General features: G+C 42.1%; 1 protein-coding gene across 1 annotated transcript; it reads left to right on the forward strand.

The window, feature by feature from the left end:
• Positions 1–238: 238 nt before the first annotated feature.
• On the forward strand, positions 239–19,357 carry LOC138795012 (alpha-1,4-N-acetylglucosaminyltransferase-like). The gene is made up of 3 exons (XM_069973956.1): positions 239–304; positions 15,281–15,813; positions 17,913–19,357. Exons 1-3 carry the CDS (start codon positions 250–252, stop codon positions 18,501–18,503), a joined length of 1,179 nt encoding a protein of 392 aa, XP_069830057.1. The 5' UTR covers positions 239–249; the 3' UTR covers positions 18,504–19,357.
• The last annotated feature ends 728 nt before the right edge of the window (positions 19,358–20,085 follow it).

Below are 20,085 nucleotides of genomic sequence, written 5' to 3' on the forward strand. Positions count from 1 at the left end.
TCCTAAGTCTGTCTCAATTTGAATTTCCTGCTGTTTGCAGGTCCCTGAACCTCCAGTTGGTGTCATTTTTTCTTCACTTCCTGGTTTGGGCTTTCCCATGATGCACTTTGTCTCCTGCGAAGTCTAACTGACTCTGTAAAACTGTTAAATGGCTTACATCTTGTTCAGCCAATCAGAGCCTGAGCAAACTGAGTCATCTGACAAAGGGAGGCTGGCCTAACAGGGCTCAGACCCGCCTCCCTCTTGAGGATGTCATTATCACAAAATGGCTGCCACAGAAAAGCCTGGGGTCAACAGTCATTAGGTAAGAATGAGTTTACTTTATTTCCTGGTGGGGGGTTGAGGGGGGAAAAGATAGGGAAGGGGGCAGATAGGTGATTGAAGCATATTACAAAGTTATATAACTTTGTAAAGTGTTTCAATTACTGAGGAAAAGTTTTTCGCTGGAGTACCCCTTTAATGATTATTGATATTTATGTGAAATGCAATGATTAATTGAATGTGCCTCTTTTCAACCACATTCACATCTTCAGGATGCTTATACAAGTGATTGTCTACCCAGCCCATAAAAGGTCAGGAGCAGAAAAGGACATCAGCGATCTGGTGCATATGGTGCAAAGATGTCACTGTTCTGTACTGCTATGAGCTGCTTGTAACAGGGAGATATTTATTATGACTGGTGTACAAGTATTTTTGCCTGGTTTATGCCTTAATAAAACAGGTGTGGAAGTAGGTCTTGTCTCCGCCCCCCCCCCTTGTCATGCAACCTCCTCCTGTCCTGTCTGCTCGACAATTGGTGGCTCTCTGCTGCATTCAGCAACAGAGAATCATCACTAAGAGCCCACAATAAGTGGTAGCTCTGTGTGGGCTACTAACTTACCCCTTAAAGACGAATGACGTGTATTTTTTTCATAGCTCAAGACTAAAGATGAGCAAATCTCGAGTACTCTCGGGTCCATCGGAGCGCGAGCATGCGTCACTTGATAACCGGTGGCTGCAGAAGTTTGATGCAGCCCTAAGGAGTCCTAGAAAACCTATGGCTGTATCCATGTTCTCAACCTGACTCAAACTGGAGACTGGTGCTGTTTCTGGAAGAAAGCAGCTATGTTTTTCTAAGACTGGATAACCCCTTTCAAATTTGACTTAATAATAAGAACATTTGAATAGTTGGCCTGCTGTCCTATAAAAAGGCTCTCAGAGCCTCTTGGTAAGGAATTGATGCCTTCTAGAAATGCCTGTATGATGCATCAATGACATTTTGCTAGGTTGACAGGCCTTGAGAGAGGGATGATCTTTGGAATGATAGACCCACGATGGTCATTTTGACAAATTGTCTATCATCTTGAAGGACCAAGCTGTTAGGAGGTGGTAAAGTATTGAGTGGTAAACACACACACACGAGAAACAGGTTTTGGACAGCCCAGAGAATCCATCACTAGAGAGGATTATTTGATTCCCGACAAGAATGAGCAGATCTCCTAGTTTCCTTGTCTACTATGCAAACATAGGTGGGTCCTTCACTACATTACAGTATATTTTTATGTCACATTGGCCATTTCATGTTCTGCCATTGACAGCCACCCACCATTACCTTTATTTGCAGTGGACTACTGCTGGAACCGTAAATTCTTTAGCAACTAAGGCCCTATTCCACCAGACGATTATTGTTCAGATTATCGTTATATCGCACGAATCTAAACGATAATCGTTCGGTTGAAATGCAGTTAACGATTAACGACCGAACGAGAAATCGCTGATCGCTTTATGAGACCTGGACCTATTTTTATAGTTGCTCGTTCGCAAAACGTTCGCAAATCGTTCGCATTGAATAAGACGTTGTTCAGTTGTTTGCAGTAGATACGAACGCAATAGAGAAGAAATAGCGAAGAAAAAAATATCGCAAATACGATCATAAGTAACAATTATCGTTCCATGGAAATGAGTGAACGTTTTCAGGTCTTTCGCAATAGCAGTCGTTTGAGATCGTTAATCGTTAACGATTATGCAAACGATAATTGTCCGGTGGAATAGGGCCCTAATTCAGGTTTTGTTTGGGATCAGATCATAATTAGGTTCAAGTATGGAAGCTGATTAGAGATGAGCGAACCAGGTTCGGGTTCCAGTCGATCTGGACCCGAACGTTCGGCATTTGATTAGCTGGGGCTGCTGAACTTGGATAAAGCCCTAAGGTTGTCTGGAAAACATGGATACAGCCATTGACTATATAAATGTTCTCCACATAGCCTTATGGCTTTATCCAACTTCAGCAGCCACCGCTAATCAAATGCAGAAAGTTCGGGTTCGGATCGACTCGAGCATTCTCGAGGTTCGCTCATCTCTAAAGCTGATCCTGTGGTAAGGGTTCCAACTGGCAATTTTAGCAGGATAATGGTCCACACATATAAGGGTTTCCCAAAAATGTCTCCCCCAGATTGTATCCCTTTCTTGTCCTGTCTGGGACCAGCCGGGGTGCCAGCTACAGTAACCTTTGATTGTGCAGGATCTACAGGCCAAGCTGCAACACTTATAATCTTGCTTTAATATTGTAATCACTTCTATATATCATCAGAACATTCACACATATAACGTTTTATTAGATTCCAACAACTCCTTCTTGGCTCATAGTCTTTTGGTCAATTAGAATGATATTACCTTGAATGAATTAGACATGAGTCTCACAATGTTATTGTGGCTTTACTAACGCTTCTTTGGTGGTCACCATGAGTCCTGTATTTGCAGTGGGATGTTCTCAAATTCATTTCTTCTTTACTACTTATACAGTATATACAAATTATACATCTGCAAACATATTCAGCCTAATAGTCTTGAAGAAAAAATAAAATACAAAGGACAGAGTTAAATGTATGCCTTAAATAATGCATTAACGTTGTGGAAAACAGCTTATTTCAAGTAAAAATAAAGTATTCCTTTCAACGTGGCTGAATAAATATGCTGAAAAAACATGTAGGTTTTTATCAGCAGTTTTTGTGTTTGTATTACAAAGTCAAAGCTTGCTTCGTCCCAAGCAAAGGATTAATCTTGATTGACTCACCCTGGTAAATGTGTAAACTCTAGATTCATGGTAAATACAGATTTATATATTGATCCCATTGAACTCAATGAAATTTCACTCTGAGGCTGAATTCACACGTTGCAGTTTTATTGCAGTTTTGTGCACACATCGTATGAGACCGGCCGTTCCAGTCTGTCTCTGAAAAGATCATCCCGGCCGGTACTACACTACCGGCCGGATAATCTTTCAGGTCGCAGTGTTCTGATACGGGCAAATCCGTGTGCGCCTGCATCAGAACTTTCCATTGCACGCTATGGAGCGAGCGGACGGACCCGCTCGCTCCACAGTGTGCACTGACAGGGTTTTCTGTGGCCACTGATACTGACATGTCAGTTCTTTGCAGAGCTGCGAGGGATCCTGGCCGGAGCGTATACTATGTGTTTGCGCTCCGGCCGGTATCCAATACACGGCTATGTAATGTATATTTCCGTAATAATCATGGGCGTTGTTCGACAGACGTGGTCTTACGAAAATATACGTTGTGTGAACATAGCCTTAAAGTGACTATGCAGTACCATGTCAGTATGACATCAGTATTGAAATAAAGCATATGGGCACCAGCAGAGGTCCTTTGGTGTCACTTGGTTCGAGTGTATCAGGCGCAGGCACGGCACAGATCAAGTACTCACATAACAGGGAGGATGATGCGAGTAGTAGTACAGCTAAAATGTTTATTGTTTGGACAACACGTTTTCAAGGTATACCTTGAAAAAAGGGTAAAAGGGATACCTTTGCTGGTGCACATATGCTGTATTTCTCTTCTCTGGTTACCCGACGACTCAGAAGGCTGCGGACGGCTGACCATCTTTTGACTTCATACGCTCTGCGTAGCCGTACTTGAAGCATGACCACATCAGGTGAGCGGCTTACTACATATACATCGCTTAAGGGCCTATTACACTGGTTGTTTAGAGGAGCAAACGAGCGCTCTCAGCGCGGCTGCAGCGAGCGGGTGAGTGCGGGAGGGGGCGGCGGTGAGCTGCGGGGGGCTGCCCGGGTGATCACTGATCGTCCGGGCAGCCCATAGGATATAGCAGCGTCTGCTGCCGCCGCTCCTATTCAAGTGAGCGACGGCAGCAGATCGCTGCTATATCAACATGTTGAAAAACAAGCGACTGCAACGATCAGCCGACATGAACGATGTGGGCTGATCGTTGCACTCTATTCCACAGGACGATTATCATTTGTAGCAGCCGATATCGGCCGAATACGGACGATAATCGTTCCGTGGAATAGGGCCTATACTCTGCTATTAACTGTCTGCGGAATACACTAACTTTCTGTGTTTTAAATCCACTCCTGGTTTTGGTTGAAAAATCCTGATCAAAATACTGAGCAAATGTACTGTGTGAACATAGCCTAAAAATTATCCAGATTTATCACAAAACATAAGCAGCAGTGATAAATCAAGCACATCTAGTCTAAGTATACACTAAGAAGTGGTATAAGAAAATCTGCCCCACATGGAAATTTGGTGGATAAAAGACAAAGATAAATGTGCTTAAAATTAAAAATAGCTAATTTTATAGGACTGAGGCCGCACACCTTATAGAGGAGCTGTCCACAGTCCTGACATGTCTTTTAGTAAATACAGTGGTACCTTGGTTTAAGAGCGTTTTGGTTTAAGAGCTCACAGTTTTACAAAATTGTGACTTGGTTTAAGAGCATTGCTTTGGTTTAAGAGCTCCCTGTACTGAGTGGGAGGGCGAGTGGAGAAGGGGCATGGCCTGCATAGCGGGGTCTACAGCACTGTACTCAGGAAGTCTCCCTCACCTTCCAAATCATAGCAGATCCACTTCAGGCTGGGGCTTACATCAGGGGACAGGACTGTCGAGGTAATCTCTCCATAGCTGTAACCCCTCTCTCCCTGCAGTTTCTGTCAGTCCTGATTGGTCCATGCTGAACACAGCCCTTCCCTATTGCTGTCATGTGACCACACAGACCTCTGACAGCAGCCCTGCTTCTCTATTCTAGCCTGTTGTACTACACTACTGCATTATGGGGATCTGCAGCTCCATCCTGGATCTACAAACTGCTGCTGTGTTATCAGGGTTATGCAGTTACTATACATTATATGCTGATACATACATGCTGATTGCTATACTGTACAGTAACTTATAATATCACATATTCAGCTGTGTTTCATAGTTTGTTTCATCTGTTCTACATGTTATTTAGATTATAAAATCATTATTTTTGGGTTGTGGAACCAATTGTCTGCATACCAGTGATTTCATATGGGAAAATTTGCTTTGGTTTAAGAGTAGATTTGGATTACAAGCACGGTCCTGGAACGAATTATGCTCGTAATCCAAGGCACCACTGTACCTCTATGTAATTAGCTCTCCTCTAGAAGGAATCTGCCTCACTAGGAAAATCCTACACAATGATCAATATCAGAAGCAAAATTGGACTCACCAATAGATTGTGGTTTTAATGATCATTGAAATTCATAATAAACAGATGGAACATTATAATTACCTAACTTTCCCTTTTTTTTCTCGTTTACCCTGAACTAAACAAACAAGAAAACTACAGCTACAGATGAAGCCAGCGTGGCATCTTGAGCACTGGCTGCAGTAAGCAGCTCTACATGAAGTAAAATCCTATTGAATCATTGCCCTTCCATAAAATACAGATATTCACTGTATCCCCCGAGTATTTTGTGCCGTCTCCCGTCTTTCTAACTGCTGCCATTCCTGCGTTACAAGTTTTGCTAAAAGCCGATCTATAACCAAGATAGGAAACTACATTTCCCATCATGCATTTCCCTGATCGTTCCATTTGCGTTCTCGCCACCTTAAAGAGAATGTACCATCAGACCTCTTATATTGCGGTATACTGTACATACCAGTCTGTCGGCGCTGACATGTTGACTACAGTGGTGTGGAGCATTTTTCTTTTCCCTGCCCAGTCGCCGTTAATTTCCCTGCCAAATGGATATGCAAATGAGCCGGGGTGAGGCACAGGAGGCGGGCTTGTTTTGTGCTATTACTCTTCATCTCCTCCCCCCGTCCGTGACACGCACCATTGACTCTCATCATCCACGCCTCAGTACCTTCTCTTATGTTAATAATGCAGGTTCTACATCCCAGAATGATGACAGGGCGGCCGGGACGTAAACAGGAGGCGGGTCTGTGCGGCATGCTGTAGGACCTGCTGTACTGAGGTGTGGATGATGAGAGTCAGCAGAGCGTCATGGACAGGGGGAGGAGGTAAAGAGGAATAGCACGCGTTGGGCCCGCCTCCTGTGCCTCACCACGGCTCATTTGCCGGGGAAATTAATGGCGACCGGGCAGGGAAAGAAAAATGCTCCATGCCACTGTAGTCTACATGTCAGTGCCGACAGACTGGTATGTATACCGCAATATTAGAGGTCTGATGGTACTTTCTCTTTAACTTTCTTTCCTGCCCACTGCTGTCATTACTATTGCAGAGTAAACAAAGGATTGTTTTTTTTTCCACTGATTTTGCATCACATCACCTCAATATATATTCCATACTAGCTGATGATGTAGCAGAGCTAACGCACACATGGTGTAGCAGAGCTGATGCACGCATGGCGTAGCTATGTGCTGTTCAATGGGGATCTCTTTACTGGGGGGGGGGGGGGGGGGGGGGGGGGTAGTGTAGGTTTAGATCTCTGCTTGCTGACTGTGAATGAAGACATTCTAGTTCTATCCAGAAATCTACAACACTTACAATATGCAGAGCTGAGACACAAAAACAGGTACAGGACAGGTTCTGTTTTTAACATTGTCTATTTGTGTATGTGTTTTTATGGGACTACGGGTTGTTGTAAAAAAATAAACAATTGACAGATTAAAAACTTGATTGATTGTTTATTGGGTTATTAGAGGAAAAATACAAAGACAGGTACATATGCATGCATTCACTGACAGCAAGCAGAGAAAGAACTATAACTTATCATATTACAGAGACCTAGGCTCAGGGACCCATGTAAGTCTATAGAAGCAGCACAGGTGCATGGAGATGATGCAGATAACGTCTCTTGGGGGTCAAGTTACCAAGTCAATAGACAGCTAACCCGGCCCCCAGAGAGGAGATCACATGTTCTGTGATTACAAAGGGAGGGGAAGGGAGCTGAGCGAGGTCTGAGTGGACCCAGAGTAGAGGATTTTTTAAGTAAAGAGCAGATAAAAATGAGGAAAAAACAGGGTGCAATATAGGTTATACATGTATATTAGACCTAGGGTAGTATTGGTAAGGGGCATTGTTTAGAATATTGTCTTTGTTACCCAGATAACCCCTTTAAAGAAGGAACCAGGAAAATTCGGGTTCATTCAATACCTTGTGGGTGCTAGAATTGCAAAGGATATGGACAGCTATTACCTATGTGTTATTCAACAGAAATGTTGCATTGGTCAGGAAGGTGGGTCCTGGAGGCTTGCTGACTAAATTGGACATATAGCCAGCTCTTATCTATCTTTGTGGTTATCCCTTTTCCTCATATGCCAGTTTAATAACTGATTCATTATAATATGGGTCTACTGATTTCATGGTGATTTCATGTTGTAGGTCCCACTAATTCAGAATATAGAGGTGGTGCTGGATGAATATTTTAGTTGAGCGGATCATTGCGCTGAAGGTGGTAGTCCCGCCCCCAGTATCCCAAACCACCTAATGTGCATATTAAATAAAGTGAAAATTTACTAAAAGTGGTGCTGAGGATGAAGGTTACAAAACTACTTTTATTCCCAGTGTCCCCTGCCCTATGGGAACATAACAGCAGGTTGGGTCTTCTGTTATTTTCCCTTTATGTAGACATCTGGGATCTGACCACCTCTAGAGTCTAAATTTATTTTGGTGCAATAGAGACTGGGGGGAAAAGGTGTCTCAGCTTCAAACTCTGTACTGTTCAGTAGAAGTCTTTATAATGGTCTGTGCTGGATGGTGCATAAATGGAAAGTCACTGAATTTACAGACGTGGTAACCTGTCCTTACTTGTCTGTATTAGTAAACTCTAGCATTTCATCAAAATATGCAGAAAGTCTTTGATAGCTAGAATTAAACTGACAACTGGATGGTAAACCCCTTCTCAACAGGGCCTGTCCCTACAGAAGACCGATACAGTTTGCAGTGATTGGACTTAATCACTGTGTAGGGACCAGGGCCGGGACAAAGAGTAGGCAGGGGTAGGCGATGGCCTAGAGCGCAAAACTACAGGGGGCGCAGTCTGGATGGGTAATTCATTTTTTTACCCATCCATCCTGTCCCCCGCTCGCCCGCCAGCCCACCCTGCACTGTAACCAGGGCCGCATTGACGGGAGTGCTGTAGGGGCCAGGTGACTCACAGAGAGGGGACGATGCTGCTGGCTGTATACTGCATTGCTTAGTGAGAAGAACAGACTTTTACAGAGCTGTCCTTCTCACTAGGATGCAGTCTGGGGCCGTGCTCCCTCCCCTGTCAGCAGTCTGTAGGTCTCACCGGCTCTCACCTCATGGCTTCAGTCTCCTGTCTGTGCAGGACAGGAGGGGGAAGGGCGGGAGAGCATAGTGCCGGTGAGGAGGACGACAGAGGAGCTACAGGTGCTGGGAAGATAGAAGGAGATCCCTCATGAAATGTAAGTGCCTGCATGGGAATGTGTGTGTGAGAGTGGATGTATGCATGTATGTGTGAGAGTGAGTGAGTGAGTGTATATGTGTGTATCCCTCCCAGTACTTGCTGGCAGTTGTAGTGTTGTCACAGGTTAGCTGTCAGCCTGTGACAACACTACAACTCCCAGCATGTACTGACAGCTTGCCTGTGACAACACTACAACTCCCAGCATGTACTGACAGCTAGCCTGTGACAACACTACAACTCCCAGCATGTACTGACAGCTTGCCTGTGACAACACTACAACTCCCAGCATGTACTGACTCCCAGGATCCCAGTGCATGCTGGGATTTGTAGTGTTGCCACAGGTTTGTAGTGTTGCCACAGGTTGCCAGTACATGCTGGGAGTTGTAGTGATGTCATAGGCTGTCAGTGCATGCAAGGAGTTGTAGTGTTGTCACAGGTTAGCTGTCAGCCTGTGACAACACTGCAACTCCCTGCATGTACTGAAACAACACTCATCCATACCGGTACTACTACACCCCTTATCTATACTTGAACTACTACACCCCTTATCTATACCTAAACTACTACACCCCTTATCCACTCTACCTCCACTACTACACCCCTTATCTATACCTGAACTACTACACCCCTTATCCACTCTACCTCCACTACTACACCCCTTATCTATACCTGAACTACTACACCCCTTATCTGTACCTGAACTATTACACCCCTTATCCACTATAGCTCCACTACTACACCTCTCATCTATACCTGTACTACTACACCCCTTATCCACAATACCTCCACTACTAAACCCTACCTAAATGGAGGCACAAAGAAGATCTCCTATAAAGTATGGGGGCACATATTTGGCAAACCAATTTATATGGGGTGCTTTGGGGGCTTGTCTACTACATGGGGGCACAGGGGGAGCACTGGCACAGTGGGAAGCAATACAGTTGCTGTCTCAAACCTTCCCCGCTGCTGTGTGATCCCGTGTCTTGCTAAAAAACATTTTTATCCCAGGGAGGTGGGTCTGTGACGATGTCTGTGCACGCCCTGCTCTCTGGCCACTGCTGTATCTTCAAGCTGCCACGTCCTCCAGAATAAGTGACAGCTGGAGGAGTGGAGACGACCTGAAGATGCAGCAGCCATAGAGCAGGGCGTGCACAGACATTGTCACAGACCCACCTCCCTGACACTCTCAACCTGTGATAAAAATGTTTTTTAGCAAGGCACCGGATCCCACTGCAGTGGTGAAGGCATGTACAGTATGTGTTGCAGTAAAATGATAGAATCAGTCGTTTGTTTTTCAACATGCTTGAAAGACAAACGACGCAACGATCAGCCGACATGAACGATGTCGGCTGATCGTTGCCTACTATTCCACAGGACGATTATCAGCCGAATATGGCCCGACAATCGTTCCTTGGAATAGGGCCTTTAGGGAAACTGACCGCCGATTCTGATAACGCTGGGTTCGGGGGGGGGGGGGGGGGGGGGGCGCAATTTGCCTTCTCTGCCTAGGGCACCAAAACTCCTTGTCCCGGGCCTGGCAGGGACACAGGATTTAGACAATTATGCACGTAGGCAGAATTAGCCCTGGTCACTTTGTAGTGCAATGTACAGAATTAGTAAATGTACAAACATTTACTATATAGCCCAGGACCTATAGCGCACTTAATTTACCACTTACCAAATCCCTATTCAACACTGTATGGTTATCTGAATAGTTGTACAAAGTCATATCCCAAGGACAGAAAGGTCAAAATATTAGCATTTCTATAAAACTGGCTCCAATCACTGTCTACAATCGCCATGTTTTTACAGCTGAGATACTGTGGAAAACATTGTTTGTCTGCTGGAAATAGGAACTGTGAATACATTCTGTACAGTAACATGTGATGCTGCTCTATAAAAATAACTATAGGCCTACTGTACACCATGCAAATATATATTTAAATCTTAGAATTATAGGTGCATGACATTTCGCTTTCTCTGCTTTTTCAGTAACATTGACCTCAAAGAGGGTTCTTCTGCAAGCATGGCCACCTCTCCATTAGCCTTGGAGATTATGGTACCAAAAACTTCCATGGTTTTTTTTTCTTCCCTTGCTACAGGCTAGCATTGACTTACCATTGATGAATGGTGTCCTGTGGCGGAGCTTCATTCTGGTCATATGGCGCCATTTAAACCCTGCGGGCACCCATATGACCTCTTTGCCGGCTGGCCTGCAGCTAGGGGGGGGGCCAAAGTTAGGGCCTCTAAAGCATCTTTATGAAAGTGCTCCCATAGACATGCATTGGAGACCCTGGCTTTCGGCCTTCAAAAGCCCCGGAGAAAGAGGAGGGGGCAGAATAAACACCAGACCCCAAATGGTGCAGTAGGAGCAAAATGGAGCTACGCCGTAGGACACCAATATCAATGGTAAGCATATGTCATCCTGTTACCAGGGGAGAAATTTAAAAAAAAAGTGGAATGCTACTTTTTGGTCTGCTCCACATATATATTAGTTTTTCAGAGGTCCAAACCATCTGTTGATAGGGTGTATAAAGTTAAATTGAGGTTTGTTGAACATATATTAAAATAAAATATCCAACAAGAACTATTAGATTACTATAACTATTATTATTATTTCTATTTTTATAGGATTTTCAGTTGTAAATGGTACATGCCCAGTTCATAATTTGGGGAGTGTATAATATATTGGCTGAGAGCTATCACCCATTTACATTCCAAATTGACTATGTTTGGCCCTGGAAAACTAGCACAAGGGATTTTCTCATGGCTACTTTTACTATAAAGTACAAAGTAACTTTATCACAAATTTAGTTTTTGCATTACTGTATTGTTGGTAATGTACTACCAGATGGACCAAGTCCAGGTCAAATACATTTATACAGATAACCAATAAGTAACATTAAGACTAATGGAAAGTGCACCAGTCACTTGGATGCACCCTAGCAGCCACATCATTGGACACTTTTCTTCTTGGCCAGGTAGGTTTTCCCACCATGTACATTTTATATTATGATTGTATTCCTAGTGTCAGTCATATTGTCAGTTATTAGAATTAATATGTTGTATTTTATGGAGATATAAAGGGCTGATTTAATTCAGAATTATTGTATAGCACATCAAGTACATGTTCCAGAAGACAGCAGTAAGACCTGTGTCATGTGTTACAGTAGTAACGGAAAACTCAGCCTGTTCAAAGATTCATGCTAAGGGTACATACAGGTATAATAGCCAACCAGTTTGGGCCAAATTATAAAATTATAGTATGATTTACTCTCTTCTATACCAAGTTTATTGGTAAGGAAGATAGCTTGGAAATTACTACTCTATGGTATTTATATTCATACATAAATATGGATACAAGTATACACAAGTATATCATCAAGCTACTTTCTAAATAGTTAAAGGTTTTCTTCTCTATGCAGTGGAGAATTTGTCTCCTCCGTGGATCCTTGTTTATAGATCTGGGGTCTAAAGAAGATAGGATTATTGCTTTATGGAATGTCTTGGAGTTTCCTCCATAGATCCTGTATATGGATTTGGGGTCTATAGAAGATAGGATTATTGTTTTATGGAATGTCTTGGAGTTTCCTCCATGGATCCTATATATAGATTTGGGGTCTATAGAAGATAGGATTATTGTTTTATGGAATGTCTCGGAGTTTCCTCCATGGATCCTGCATATGGATTTGGGGTCTATAGAAGATAGGATTATTGTTTTATGAAATGTCTTGGAGTTTTAATCAATGAGGAATCTTATTATAAAAGATGTCATAATAAAGAGTGAATAATATGGCAGTATTTTTATTGTAGTAATGTGCTCTATTGAAGTCTATGGGGAATTGACCATCAGTGCACACAGTAGAGAAAGCGGACGTAATTTAGTACAAATGAAAAATAATGAACATGCACATTATCTCCAACCTGTTTACGACCATTTTGTCAACCTGTCCACAAATTTATTTTCAAGCACTAAATGATGGTTGAAAGCACAGTCTTTGCTGTATACCACGAGCAGAGGACTGCACCAAGGTCCAAACAGACACGGACATGACATAGTGCCTTTAAGACATTCAAAGACTAAACTAGTATCTTTATGTAATGAGAAAAATGAAGTTTGACATATGAAACAGAGTGAAGAGCCAAATTTTGAAAGCATTTTTGGAATATCCATGATGTTTGATGAATTTGACGCAAACCTTGGAAGGACTCTCGAGTAAAACCATTAGCAGATGATATACTAATAGTTGGAGAATATGAAGGTTCGGAACAAGAATTCTCACCTGTTCAAAATCTAATCTCAAATGGGGTGAAAGTGGATACTAAAAGACGGAGGACAATATAAGACATGCCTACCCCTACGTATATATGGAATACAATGCAGTTTTGGCTCATTTTGCAAGATGTTTCTAGCTACAGCATACAGATAAAACTTTTCCGGCTGTTTTAAGGTGTAAACAAGAGACTGATATAATTTTTAAAATGTATTTTTATTTTATTTTATTAAGTAATATAAAGAAAATTATTGTTTTTTATTGGTGAACATACCTTTGGTGCTAGGCAGCAGTAAGGGTCGAAACGGCCCCTCTGCTGCCACCACCGCTTGTGTCTGAAACTTCAGGGCTATATTCCCTGCAGTTCCCGATCCCCTGCTGCAGAGCAGTGCTCTACAGTGTAGGGTTTGTGCACCCGTGTACTGTACACAGTATTTAGGGTGGAAAGGCTGGCCGACATGATCCCAGTGTCTGTCAGCCTCTGCACTGTGAGTGGTAAATGCAATCAACCCCTGAACAAATCCTGTTCTGTAAAGAGCTGCTCTGCGGAGGACTAACAGGGGCTCCCCTCCCCTCTCCATAGAACAGACAGGGCCCGACTGATGTAAAAGAGTTGATATTTCCTGATAATGAGCAGTGAATGAGAAAGAGGAGGGAGGGGGGGGAGACCTGGGGAAAGTCTTTTTAAAAGCAGATAATGGCATATTTACCTAATAAACCCAATTACAAAGTTTCTTATAATCGCCTGTACTATTGATTTTTGCAGAAAAAAAAAAAGAAAATCAAGGCAAATTGTATTTTACTAGTAAGAACTCTCTAGTTGTGGGATGTAGATAGAAGTTGTAGCCCCCTCAGCTACTTTTCTTGACCAGGCCTGGCCAGAAGCCCATCAGTCCTAGAATGCAGTAAAGCTCTTGTGTTTTCTATCATATACTAGACTAGCTGATATACATTTTCTATATTGTGTTTTCTATCATATAAATAGACTAGTTGATCCTCAGTTGTTTTGACTAGTATACTAAAATAGATAAAACTAAAAAAATACCCCTTGGAATAAAATAGTTAATCCTTCGCTATTAAATGCCCATATAACTGAGGTGCCTCAGAGCAACGACAGGTGTTCAGATCGTGACTGATTTGGAGAATGAGCTGGAAGAAGTAACACTCAGCGCAGTCCTCTCCCGACTCGGGGTCACATAATGAAAGTCTATGGGGCAAGCCTCTTCACACTGATACAGAGGATCACATAGGAGTGAGGCCATATCCCCGCTTACTCAGACCCTGACATGTCAAAAGTTTATTTTTGTGACGGGTACACTTTAGGACTAAGACACTTATGGTGCTGGTGTTGGAGTGAACAACCGAAAAAGAAACCTATGCAGTAGCATACTCCACTTATTAAGAGACACTATACTTTTTTTTTTTTTTTTTTTCATTTTATAGTGCTCACTCCCATATTTTGTTAAGATAGAATAGGGATCTTAGGATTGAAGCTTTGCTATGTTAAGGTCATGTAAAAAAAACTTTGTCACTTTTTAAATAAAAAGCATTGCTAATCTCAAAATTTTTACATGCTGTACAAAGAACAGTTTGAACTGTTTGGTTCTGTTGTGTTACATGTACAGATGTGTCCAACCTTTCCTTAAAGGGGAACTATCAGCAGGTTAGATGAATCCAGGATGCTGAGGAGGAAGTTATGTGTCTTACCTTCCTCCTCTGTGCCGGTCCCACGCCGTTAGTCGGGATAAAATCCACTCCGGAGCACCCTTAGGAGCACTGCTGCGTCATCCGGCCTACCCCTTCTAATAATTATCAATTGAGGGGGGGGGGGGAGATGATGCAGCAGTGCTCCTAAGGGTGCTCCAGAGAGGAGTTTACCCCGACAAAAAGCAGAGGACACATACCTTCTTCCTCATTAGTCTAACTTGCTAATAGTCAACACTAGAGATGAGCGAACCTCAAGCATGCCCGAGTCGATCTGAACCCGAACTTTTGGCATTTGATTAGCGGTGGCTGCTGAACTTGGATAAAGCCCTAAGGCTATGTGGAAAACATGGATATAGTCATTGGCTGTATCCATTTTTTCCAGACAACCTTAGAGCTTTATCCAAGTTCAGCAGCCCCTGCTAATCAAATGCCGAAAGTTCGCTCATCTCTAGTCACCACCCTTAAAATGTAGAGTGCGAATTCTCATTATACAAGTTCAATACAACATTATGAAATGCTAGAAAAAGCATCAACATGCAATTCTCATCACACACACAGACACATATACTGTAGAATATACATCATACAAGGAAATACAAATGATACGTTAACCAGTATTCCTGTTCATCTCTCTTACAGATTTATACTGCCACACAATGACAATCCCAAAAGACTTCAGGATATTCCAGTTCATAGTATTGTTGATTGGTTCTGGATTTCTCTACAAGGTCATCTACCAAAACAGCAATGTTCCCTACTTGTCTTACATCTTTACAGAAGGCACAGGTCAATATTCCTTAAATGAAAATTTATTGGTGCCTCAAGAGAAAAGTGAACATGTCTCAGAGAATACAATGGAACCAATAAAATCCAAGAGACAAGGAGTAGAGGACATCCTTAATAAAGAAGATGGCGTCATATTTCTGGAGACTACTGACACAATGCAACCAAAACCATTGGTTTTGTGTGCCGTTGAGTCAGCAGCTCGTGTATATCAAGATAGACCTGTCGTCTTTTTCATGAAAGGGTTAACAGAAATGGATTTGAAAGATGAGGAAAATTCACTATATAAATATTTCCCTACCCTATCATCTCTGGATAACCTCTATATTTTCCCTCTGATAGCGGATGACATTTTTACCAGCACACCATTACTTTCATGGTATAAGAAGGTATTAATGCTTTGGATTAATGCAAAAACAATACAAGTTATTTCAAGGGACTAAATCAGCTTGGATCTGTTTGCAAAATAATAAAATCATGTTTGCCCTCTAAGCTCAAGTGTTATAAAGGGGGTGTTGAGCTGCAGCATGCATGTCTTCTACCTCCTCATGCCTCCCTGCATGACTGATGGCTTCTAGCACTAAGCCTTGTACTTCCATCAAGCAGGTCAGCATGGCCTCTATAACACTAGAGTGTGAGCTTCAATGTAAAACATAATTTTGTAATTTGCAAACAGCTATCAACTAAGAAAAAGGAAAAGTTTATTTTATCTTTCTTTTTATCAGCTATCTGCCCATGTCTGCAGTTCTAAGCATGATATAGAGTTAACAGAGTTCCTTTAAAGTGTCACTGTCGTGCATTTTTATCATGAAAAAGCAGTTTGAAGCTCTCCCCCCTGTCTTCATTGTTCTCCTATGGAGAGAGCTAAATAAAACACTAAAACAGGAAAACAAAGAGTAAATCTAAAAAAACCTCACCCTTTATCTCCTCTGACAGTCACCACTGACCTCTCTGACCTCTGATTACAGCGTTCACCCAGCTCCGTGCCTGTAATCCTCTGTTATCTGCTGTCGACTAACTCCCTCCTCCCTCCTCCCCCTCCCCTCTCTATAGACCAGACTGGGTACGTCTGATGCAACAAGTCACAATTTCCTGATTTTTTGCAGTGGATGGAAAAGAGGAGGGAGGAAGGACCTGGGAAAAGGCTTTTTAAATGCAGATAATGGCATATTTGGCTAATAAACCCAATTACAAAGTGTCTTAAAATCGCCTGGGCTATTGATTTCTGCAAAAACATAAATAAAATAAAAATAACAATAATATGACAGTGACTCCGATCCTGCCCCCATCCCCACCCCTCCATCAAGGTTTATCCCCTTCCTACCCTCTCCATGCTAATATCAGCACCAGACCAGACCCCTTCTTTTCCCAATGACAGCTACCCTCTCCTTAGCCTATTTCTCTCTCTCAAACCACCTTCACCATTCATACCCCCAAAATTGGATACGTTTGTTTCACTAAAATGCTGGAGGAGGAGGGTCAGGAGCTCTCACCTCTGCCCAGAAAATGCTAGAGGTGTAAATGTGAAGTCTCTTTTGGGCCCCAGTAGCTTCCTTGTGCTTTCCATGTTCCGTTGTACTGCCCCCTAGGTAAAGGACCTAGATCATAGTCATGTGACCATGACATCAGGTCCTTAACCTACTGTACATACAGAGCCTACACTAATAATGTAGGCCTGCCATAATCAATGTAATCTATCCAACAGAGTCCCTGCTGTGTGCCAATGTGAAGCAAAGGCAGAGACCCCGGGTCTCATCAGTGAGGTGCATCACAGTTTGAGAAGTGCTGCTGTATAGAATTACAGTGAAATGTGACACAGTAAATAGATAGCACCAGTATAAGAAAATAGCAGCTCCCTGTGGAGTGACCTCTTTAAAGATCAGAGAGTACGCTCAGTAATGTTCAAGGTGACAGGTCCTGTCTATTGTCGTCTATGTCCATGAGGCTTGCTGTAAAGCCTATCACTAAATACTGTTAAAAACAGCTCAGGCAAGATGGCAGCCCCCATAACAATGTTTAAAATGGACTAAAAAAAAGTACATTCAGCAAATAAAAACAGATTAGAGAAAAAGAATATGATTCAGGATCTGTCTCCAGTCTGTAAAAGAAAATTTTGAGGATACATTTCCTTTAAAGAAATTGTCCAGTATTACCAAAACATGGGTGCTACCTTACAGAAACAGTACAGCTCCTGTCCACAATTTGTTTCTGGTACTACAGCTCTATGCAAATCTACTGCAGATCTAAGCCAAAGGGCCAAAGCTGATATAGCGCAAACTGGTGGACAAGTGTGGTGCTGGTTTTGGAGGGAAAAATGTAATGTATGGAGCCGTAGAAATAAAATAAATATAAAGAAGAACAAGGGATGATTATTCAAAAATTTCTGAAATATTTTAAAATTAATGTAAATTGTAATTTTTTTGTGCAAAAAAAACAAGCTTTTGACGGGTGGTCTAGTACTAATATATGTATTTTATTGCATTTGTAGATTAATCCAGAGAAAGAAATATACTGGATCCACATTTTAGCTGACAGCTGTAGGTTGGCACTTATCTGGAAATATGGCGGCATTTATATGGATACAGATATAATTTCTCTTCGGCCTATTCCACATGAGAACTTTCTGGCTGCGGAGTATCCTAGGACCTCTAGCAATGGCGCCTTTGGATTTTCAGCTCGCCATAATTTTACATGGAAGTGTATGGAAGATTTTGTTCAGAATTATGATGGTGAAATATGGGGGAATCAAGGACCTTTTCTCTTTACCCGCGTTATAAGAAAATTATGTGATTTACCAGAATTTGAAGGTGCTGAAGATATCAGCTGTGGAAACATTTCTTTCCTTAACCCACAACGCTTTTACCCTATTGCCTATGGATATTGGAGAGACCTTTACGCGGTCTGGGACCCACTGCCATCTTTCAGTGACTCTTTTGCCGTCCATTTATGGAATTACATGAACCAGTTTGAGAATAGAACTATGGTGCCTGGTAGTAATACATTGGTGGAACATCTCTACAAAAAGCATTGTCCTTCAACTTATGGAGCTCTCCAAAGAAATGAGAGCATTTATCTATAGTTACAGGGTAACAAAACTGTCAACTTCAGACCCTGAAATTTCTTTAAAGGGGTATAAAATATTTCAAATGAACTGGTTTCAGAAAGTGAAAAAAAATTCTTCCAGTATTTATCAGTTGCTGTATGTCCTGCAGGAAGTGGTGTATTCTTTCCAGTCTGGAGAGCAGGAGAGGTTTTCTATTGGGATTTGCTACTGCTCTTTACAGTTCCTGACATGGACAGAGGTGGCAGCAGAGAGCACTGTGTCAGAATGGAAAGAATACAGCACTTGCTGCAGGACATCCAGCAGCTGATAAGTTCTGGAAGACTACAAAGCTCTGGCACTTTCTGATACCAGTTGATTTGAGAGAGAAAAAAAAATGGCTGGAGTACCCCTTGTTTATATTGTATTTATTGAGCTGTCCAGAAGTGGTCAGTACTGTAAAAAAAATGTAAAAATGTAATGAATCTTTTTGGGTTTGGTGACAATTAATTGGACACAATGATTTAAAGGGGTACTTAAAAAGTAATCCGTTTTCCATTTAGATATCCATTAATATAATATATAATATATATTCATATATATTAAGTTGTTTGGAATAGATCATAATCAGCCAGTGGGTGACAGGGTGACTACTATGCTGCTTTGGCTATCACAGTCACCCACTACTCTTGAGGTATAAGGATTTGGTAATTGCTGGGCAAGGATGATATGAAGGAATAAAGGTGAGTATTTTTTTTACTGCACTTGTAAGGGTACAGTATGTTCACATCTGAGACTACACTACTTGTATATGTCAGCAAAGCGGCAGAATGCTATTTTAATGTATAATACTGCATTTCTAGTCCATATCCATTGATTTTAAGGTACAGTATTTGGTATACAGTAGGAGAGATTTATCAAATATGGTGTAAAGAGAAACTGTCTCAGTTGCCCCTAGCAACCAATTAGATTCCACCTTTCATTCCTCACAGACTCTTTGGAAAATGAAAAATGGAATCTGATTGGTTGCTAGGGGCAACTGAGCCAGTTTCACTTTACACCATGTTTAATACATCTCCCTCAGTAAGTCTACACTGTAGTCTAATAGTGAGTAAGTTTGGTCAATTTCAAAGTATATACAGTAGATAGCTTTTGTGAGACCCAAAACGGTGGTCGTCTATAACAGTGCTTCTCATTTCCAGTCCTCAGGCCTCACCAACAGGTCATGTTTTGAGGATATCCCATACAAAGAACACCTGTGGCTGGCCTATTTTATACCCCCCAGTGTGAACCCAGCCTGAGGCATAAATTAGATGCAAGTGCCTTGATACATCTTGCACAATGAAGATTTTTGCGCAACAACCGTCATATTTGGTTTGGCTTAGATTATTTTACATCCCGAGGTATATTCGGGCACGCAGGGGTATAGTTTGGTCTAGGCTATTTTATACCCCGAGGTATACTCTGGCCTACACTATATTATACTGCGCGGTATACTCTGGCCTAGGCCAAACTATACCCGGGTATAATCTGGGTGGGGGTTAATCTGGCCTGCTACACCCATATGGAGGTAGGTGGCCCTAGGTGGTGCCCCAGTAGGTATACAGGTATTCTCAATAGT

Source organism: Dendropsophus ebraccatus, chromosome 6 (genome assembly GCF_027789765.1).
Source record: "Dendropsophus ebraccatus isolate aDenEbr1 chromosome 6, aDenEbr1.pat, whole genome shotgun sequence".
NCBI lineage: Eukaryota > Metazoa > Chordata > Amphibia > Anura > Hylidae > Dendropsophus > Dendropsophus ebraccatus.

Bases quoted from the DNA above. Each gene is read 5' to 3' on its own strand.
- LOC138795012 (XM_069973956.1), top strand. From the start codon at position 250: ATGTCATTATCACAAAATGGCTGCCACAGAAAAGCCTGGGGTCAACAG. The intron at 305-15,280 runs GTAAGAATGAGT...TCTCTCTTACAG, and splicing joins CTGGGGTCAACAGTCATTAG to ATTTATACTGCCACACAATG. The intron at 15,814-17,912 runs GTATTAATGCTT...TTGCATTTGTAG, and splicing joins TACTTTCATGGTATAAGAAG to ATTAATCCAGAGAAAGAAAT.